Genomic DNA, 8294 nt, shown 5'->3' with positions numbered 1-8294 from the left:
CTTGTTCATCATAATTTGATGGTTAATAATAAAAAACGTACGTAGCTATAGCTATTATGCGCATGCCACAGTGGCAGATCCCCCCCCCTTCCTTCATCCCTTTCAAGAAAAATTCAAGTTGGAAAAATTGAGCAGTCACTCTAATATAGCAGTCACAGTGTTCATGAGGCAGTGTAGCTTCACTATCAGTATGAAGTTATGAACATATATAACATATACATTTGGTAAAGGGCAGTCATTATTGCTGTGGTCTTTCTTTTTTCTTCAACTTTTCAGCGAAGTGCCCCCCCCCCCCCCCCCCCCCCCTCCCCCTCCCGGCCCCTGCATGGCTATGCATGGAGCAGGATAATAATGTGCACAACCTTCACCTACTGTATGTATTATCTACATGTATCTAGCTATGTGTCAGTAGTCATTCATTGTTATAATTATATAGCTAGTTTAGCCTAGTTAAATTCAAGCATAAACTTAGAGCTAATATTAACTGCATGCAAGGGTGTAGGTATAGACATTACTTACATGCATATTGCACCATAGAGTCTAGTACAATTCTTGGCTGATACACCCCACGCAGTAATCAGAAATAAACAAAATTTTATCAATATATCCTATACAGAACGTCACATTTATAGTGGAGTGTGATTAGATAACACTTGGTAATGTAATATTAAGCAAACAGCTAAGTTTATTTTTGGCATGCATAGGTGTAGCTATAGGACTAGTCTATTGATAATATTTACTGCAATTACTTGAAAGTAATCAGCACAAAAATGTTGTCAGTTGGCATAAGAACCAATTCACGATCAGGTGATGTGATAACATATCTCTTAGAGAACCCATTGTGTGATGTAATATGACGGTAGATTCCAATGCACAACTTTTTCTCTTCCAGAAGACTTTCAAATAGCTTTGCAAAAGTTTGATGCTGAAACTGTTCATATTCTGGCTTCTCCAAAGCGATTTGTAGAAATTGAGGCTGAAAGATTGATGGCTTTTCTTCAGTTATAGCATACCTCAAGTAACGTGCCTTCTTTCTCTGTTTGGGTTTGGCTTGATATACATTTCCACCTGTAACCAATTTCTCAAACAAGGCAGTAGCACCTGGATTGAAATAAGCAACTGCTACCAATGAATCAAAGACAGTGCTAGACACACATTCTCCCTGAGCAAATGGCTGTGAAGCAATGAATGATGCAGCATCATCGTCATCTCCTAGATCCAGAAATTCTACATTCTCTTGCCTGTACAGTTCTGTCACCTTGTTGATCTGTTTTCCAGTCAATGCCACACCACCAGAAGTCCCACTGCTAAAGTCTAGAGATGAAAGAGTTAGTGAGCAGAGAATTGGTTGCTTGTCAATCAGCGCTGGATCTTCATCAAGGCTAGCAGTAGATCCAAGGATCAAACAAGAACTGCAGTAAGCCACATTGGCAGCCTTGAGGGTATCTTGATCAAGGGGACTACCATCAATGACAAAAACTTTATCAAATTCTGCAATGTTGTTCCACTCTCCGTGTATGCAGTCTTTGTTACCAACAATCACAATTGGCTTCAGCTCATGCAATTGCAATGTACGAGACCTCAGAGGAGACACAAAGCTGTGCAAGTTCAACTCATCTGAATTCTTTACACTAAAAGTACACAATATTATATGGCCCGTCAAATTTGTGGACTCCTGCAACAAGGCATTCTCAAAACTCCTCTCAGGGCATTTGTGATAAAGAGTGGATGCACTAGCTCTCAATGGTGGTAGTAGGTTTCCATGTGCTGGAAAAGTAGTCTCTTGTATCTCGATTCGCACTAATCCTACATCATCTTGGTGTTGTATTGGTTGCTTTGTTAGCATAATTTTTTTGGTAGATGTTACCTCCCTTAATGCTGAAACTTGCTCCTCATTTTGAGCAATAAAGTAGCCATGCATTCCCTTTGCAATGGTGAGGCCAAATGGAGCAGGATAAATAAGTTGCTCAGTACTAAGTTTCTGTGACAATGGTGGGGAGGCATCAATTGCAATCAACAGGATGTTTAGTTGTGGACTCATAAAGGAATAGTACGCAACTTCTTCATAAGTCATGTTATAAAATGCTTCTGGTATTTCTGCTCTGTACACTTCATTCCCAGCTCCTGTGCACATAATAACATCCAAAGTTAATCACCAAGTACAGTAGTAGCTATATATATAGCTATGTGCACACGTAAACTTAATAATACAGTAGTGAATGTACATTTCATGGTAAACCATAGCCGGCACTGTTAGATATTCCTTTGATACTCAGAGTAACAACTGTTACTTACTGTTTGTAATTCTTCAGATTTAGTCTATAATAGAGATTAAGATACTAGCTATATACAGAGCTTTATTAAATGTGTATTCAAAGGGTGTTGACAGATCTTTATAGAGTGCATTAAGATAAAGGAAGCTATCAGGAAGATAGAGTGTGGTAAGCTCAACAACTATTGACAGTTGCCAATACTATTAAAGAAACTCTCATTGTAGTAATATACTTTTACACCCATGAAGCTGTTGACTATAATACATTATACATGTTTGGCAGTCTATGCAAGCACTCACCTTTCATATACTCCAATTGCCAGCCATCATTAGCTGATTCGCTAGTGGTGTACATGAGGTTGGATAGAAGAGTTGAGATTCCTGGACACAGACAATTTTGGGCCATCAAACCTAACTTGAGTTCACTCTTGCAAATTGCAGTGTCAATAGAAGGATGCCAACTTGGGATACGCACTAGTTGTTGCAAACTATGCAACTGGAGTACCTGGACAATGACTTTAGTGTCATTACATGCATTCTTGATGGACACAACTCTCATCAGATTGCTCTCATCTTCACTTACAGGATTCAGGCAATAATTGGGGGACAATATTATAGCAGCAGATGCTCTCTTCAGTTTTACACGACTAAGATCTCGGCTATTTAAAAGAGATCCTTTAAAATACTTCACACGTTGGAAATACTTTCGTATAACAGCCTTCAGTTCATGATCTGGTTCTTTAGGGTGAAGAATCAGCACTTTAGTATAGTGATCTTTCCGATCAGGATGAAGAAAGTCACTTAGAAAATATCTAATGCTTTCAGCGTTGATGTAACCTGAAACCACAACATGTCGAGCATCAGTAACTAGTGTATAGCTACCAGAATATTGTGAATAACTTTCCAAGAGCTCAGATATGGTTGGAGTAACATATGCTAACAGGATGATGCCTACAATAATTAGCAGGCTGACAAAAGTACGTCCGACTTCAGTCATTGGTGCAATGTCACCATACCCAACAGTTGTGACAGTGACAATCAAGAAATAAACATAGTCAGGAAAAGCAAGATCACAGTGACGTGTTTCAAAGTTATGCCAAGGATCACCAGTTACTTCAAGAACATAAATTATTCCTGAGAATGCCATCCAGATGGTAATGAACCAGGACAACAATGAGAAAATATCAATCCACCTTTGCGAACTAAAAATGGAAAGCTGCTTGAAGAAATCAATTATATGGTTAAACCAAAGAAATCGGAAAAATCGAAGACCAAGCCAATCACGATCCACAATAATCGAAACAAAAATGTGTGGGAGAGTGATGAGATCAATGATGGTCTTCATGTCAAGCCAGAATTCACGTCGGTTGTATCCACCAAACAGCCGCAAGAAAAAGTACAGAATAAAATACGTTGTAAGCATAACTTCAAGCCTCCATTCTGGGTCATATTGATCAAGACATATTTCAGATAATAGATAAGTTCTCCTCCAGTAAAGAGCAAAATAGGCTAAATTCACTGATAAGGATATCACTATTATTGTTTTTCCAACATAATGCTCTCCAAGTGCCATTTCTTTCATAAACTTGAGTTTGCTGTGTTCATATGTAGTTTTCACTGGTCGTAAAATACCCCTTTCAACCTCTTCTGCTTTTTGTTGAGCTTTCTGAAACACCCTATAAACACTCAAAGATGTTGAGGATAAAACAACTGGAACATAGACGATAATCAGCAGAACAGTTGACACCACCAAATATTTCCAGTAGTTCTCACTAATCCCCTGTTTCTCACATTCACCCGGATTATCCGGTATGCAAGAAGCATCACCTACATGACGAAAAAAAGATACATGCCATATACGGTAGAAAAAATAGCTAGTACCTACCTATTATGGGCCTTCAGAGTTTTATTGTTGTTACAAGAATGCGTTAAGAAGATAATTATGATATGTACAATTTTTATAAAGATGCTGTGTGTTGGGCATGTCCACCACATTTATGTAGATTTTAACACGGATCATCCAAGATCAAGATCAAAAGAGATTTATAGTTTTTAACTATGTGTAGTCCTCTGGCTATGAATAATGAATCTATTGACAACTTAGCATATAATAGCTAGTTTTGTTTGTTAATTTAATACATTCACTTTAAATAGCTAAACACAGTAACAGACAAAGCATTTACAAAGGCTAATGGGGCTCATAATTAGTATAACCAGTCCTAGTTATATACATTAGCATCAAAAGCATACTACTAATCTAAGTTGTAGTACTGCATGTAAGTTGGTCTTAGATTCAATAATTTCCGTCTATTAGAATAGTTTGACTGCTGTATTAGATTATCTCAATTAGTAAAGGCTTTTATAAGCTTGCTTGATTTTTGGAAACTGGTTCTATGGGACTCTAGTTCCCCCACCCCAGAATTACCATGCACTATATTTTGACCAACATCTTAATCATGCTTAAAGTAGTCTTGTATGCATGCTTTTTGTCCATGCAATGTAGCTAATTACTTTTGATTTTTATACACACAATTAAACTCAGATCTATAATGTCACCAAGAGTTCATACTCTTGATACAAAATTAGTAGTAGCTATCTGCTACTGCAATAGTGGCCAAAGCCTTAGGCTGCAGTATAAGAACATGCAATGATTATAGCACACATGCATGTAGTGTAACCATTTTTTCATACGAAGTACTGAATTCCCTGTATCATACTTTGAGGTGTGATGCAAGGTCTCATCAACAACACAAACTTAACACTTCATTTACATAAAAAGGGTGATTGTGAGTGGTATTCATTCCTGAGAATTAACAAGCTGTGATGAAAGCTTACAAGATAATGATGACCTCAGCACTTGTCATAATGTAGCTATCCTGAAGAGCCAATATAGCTACAGATTACATGCATTGTGGTCCACCCCATTTCCATTTGGATGCAGTGCATGCATCAGCCATGGGTCTGACCTTACGGCTGATCATATAGGTAGTACTGAAGCCTGCATGTTATATGTAGCCATAGCACGATACATTGCACTTTGAGTTGGTTTAAAATTGGTTCATATTTCAGAATATATTTACACAAATGCTCCAAGTTAAAGAACCTAATTTACCCTTGTAAGATCAGTTCTTCCAATAATTTGGGATCCTACTATATAACAATATTTGATTGACAACATGGAGAAGATTCAACAAAGAGCAGCTGGGTGGGTTATGGATGACTATTGGTTGTGGTGTATCCGAAATGATATCTGTTACTACAATGGCTTTCCACAGCAAGACTAACCATGCATGTTTTGTAATCTTGTAAGCAAAGTTAATGGTACTCTTATTGACATGCTTCAACTCTAACACAATCATGTTATTACTCTCCTTTCTACTATAATGGTATACCATGGCCATCAACAACATATATTACCAAATGAGCCACTTGCTTTCTCAAGATCATTCTGGTAGCAAATTGGAACAATTTGCCCCAGCTAATTATTGAATTAGGCTCATACAATTGTTGCCATCTTCAATTGCAGGTCATGGCTGGACCAATAGCTAACTACTAGTTACATTAAATTTGGTGTATGTATAATTATATAAATCAGTTGTGCATTGTACTTAATATCTGATAGCTGGATCCTTCAGTTTAGACCCTAAAGCTGCAGGACTATCCCAGTACCAACCAGTTTGGACCTACGTATTCAGCCTTAATTCTGCCCAATGAATCATATTCAGGTGCCTGGCAACACAGATTTACGATTTTAGCTAGGCCAGTCGTGCAGATCAAGAGCTCACGACACACGGCGTCACACTATATGCATAGATAAATTACCTGACATTCCGCTTTAGTCAGCAGCAGTATGAGATATTAACTCAGGCAGCAGCGATAAAATCATTAGAGTGTTACTTTCGCACCTATCACCTTTCCAGCCTCGTCTCTATGTGGCGGGCGCCGACTTGGACAAAGCAATCCAAGTGAGTGTTCTATTAGAGTTTTTTTTTTTGTTTTTTTTTGGGAAGACTGCATGCTGCATGATCATGCACACTGAGACAGCAGGGGCGGATCCAGAGTCTGGAAAGAGGGGGGGGCACCTGGCTGAAAAAAAGTTGAAGAGCAAAAAAAAAAAAGAAAAAAGAAGGGTCACAACAATAATAGCTAGTTATCCTTTACCAAATATATTATATCACGTATGTTATGTAAAATAAAATCCTATATAGTTTATAGCTTCATAAGTAAGCTACACTGCCTCATGAACATTGTGACTGCTTTATTAGAGTAATTGACTGCTCTATTAGAGTATCTCGATCTTGTATGCAATTTCTTGAAGGGGGGGGAGGGGGGGGGGGGGGTATTTGCCCCAAATGCCCCATCCTGGATCCGCCATTGGACAGCTCGTATATATTGTAGACTGAACTAAATGAAACCGAAAGCTATTCATATAATCAAAGGCAAATATCTGATGGAACAGTTATATTGTGAGAAATAAGTGCAAATATTACAGTTGGTAGCAGAATTAAGTTATATGGTCAGGTGATATGATGAATTCATAATTTGGTGCAATGTAACAATAGACTCTACCAGTAGGTTTTCAAATAGGTATCCAAATGTGTGGTGTTGGAACTTTTCATATCAAGATGGAGAGACCGAGACCAACAGGAAGATGGTTACGGTTCAGTATTTACAAAAACTGTGAGCCAACTGAGCCACCTGTTAGTAATCACAATTGGCTTCATCTCATGCAACAGGCATGGAGTAACTGATAAATGTGTTGTCCCATTGATTGATTGCATTCAACATAGGATATAGTTGTAGAGTCATAAAATACTCCAGTGTGATGTGCTGCTTCTTCATAGCAAGGCCATGCATGTCACATAGCAATATGTCTGGCACTTCATTACCAGCTCCTGTGAAAAATAGTTTGAAACATATACACCATGCTTATACACACTATTTGTACACACTCACCAATTGCAACCATCATTAGTTGATTTACTAGTGGTATACACAAGGTATATGGAAGACTTAGATTTCTGGACAAAGAAAGACCATTCTGAGCATATTTTGTCTGCTCATTATGCATTGATTGTTGTAGGTTTTATCTTGATAGCAAATGTCATTCCAACCATTTCTGAGCTATTCACAATATGCTAGCAGCTATTCAGAAGTTGCAGGTGCTAAACCTGTCGTGGTCACTCACATCAATGCTGATATAGTATCGGGCATTTTCTACATAAGTGACCTACTCGGAATATATGAATTAACCTCATAGTAGGCTACATGGAAATTAGGACTTTAGTTTGATTTGGAATCATAGCAAATTAGATAAGGACTCCCTTTATTGTTTCACTATACTTACTTCTAGCGAAATGCTTAAGTATGTACATCTAGAGAAAACGGTGACTAAAAGTTACACAGTACTTACAGATGTTCACATTAGCGAGATAAACAAGTATGCATGTACACTGATTATCTTTATAAATTGATCAGTTTATCAAGTAGAAAATATTAATTGCATGTAGGAAGCCTAATGTTTCCTATGTATCTTGGTTATGTACTTGTTCAGAGATGTATTTTATATCATTCACACTTAGAAATATTCTTGTTATGAAAAGTTTATTTACTATCACCTATATCTACCATATAAGCACACTTATATATTTAACTACTAAATGTTACTACAAAAGTGTGGCAATTGCTAACATAGACATCAATGATACATTATAACATTTGTTGCTAACAATATTAGAGAAATGCAAAGCATGGTTTGGATTTACATTCAACTATAGTTAGTGACTAAAATGTTGCATAATTATACAATACATTTTACTTATAATATTAATAATTGTAAAACTCACAAAAATTTGAGTACAATGCAATATCTTAGGATTAGTAATTACTGTTCATAAAATATACTCAGAAAATGTGGTCAAATTCAGTTAGTGTACAATCATTAGTAATTGGCTCAAATTTATTGGAGCTAAATTTGTAAGAATCAACATACAGTGAAGTGTAAGTTTATGTTCATTTCCTC

At 37.1% G+C, this 8294-nt stretch overlaps 1 protein-coding gene across 1 annotated transcript; it reads right to left on the bottom strand.

The window, feature by feature from the left end:
* Nucleotides 1–745: 745 nt before the first annotated feature.
* On the bottom strand, nt 746–7241 carry LOC136268887 (calcium-activated potassium channel subunit alpha-1-like). Its single transcript, XM_066064351.1, has 4 exons — nt 7229–7241; nt 7021–7167; nt 2573–4099; nt 746–2124 (listed from the first exon to the last, which is right to left on the bottom strand). The coding sequence occupies exons 1-4, from the start codon at nt 7239–7241 to the stop codon at nt 746–748; spliced, it is 3066 nt and encodes a 1021-aa protein (XP_065920423.1).
* Nucleotides 7242–8294: the final 1053 nt, after the last annotated feature.

The sequence above is a fragment of the Dysidea avara genome, chromosome 10 (assembly GCF_963678975.1).
Source record: "Dysidea avara chromosome 10, odDysAvar1.4, whole genome shotgun sequence".
In the NCBI taxonomy this organism is placed as follows: domain Eukaryota; kingdom Metazoa; phylum Porifera; class Demospongiae; order Dictyoceratida; family Dysideidae; genus Dysidea; species Dysidea avara.
Note: the sequence above shows the minus strand (reverse complement) of the source record. Positions and strands in the feature narration are given on the sequence as shown.

Coding starts and splice junctions, on each gene's coding strand:
- LOC136268887 (XM_066064351.1), bottom strand. Junction 4,100..7,020: donor ATGGGACAACACATTTATCA/GTTACTCCATGC, acceptor TTCGTCATGTAG/GTGATGCTTCTTGCATACCG. Junction 2,125..2,572: donor GCAATTGGAGTATATGAAAG/GTGAGTGCTTGC, acceptor TTATGTGCACAG/GAGCTGGGAATGAAGTGTAC.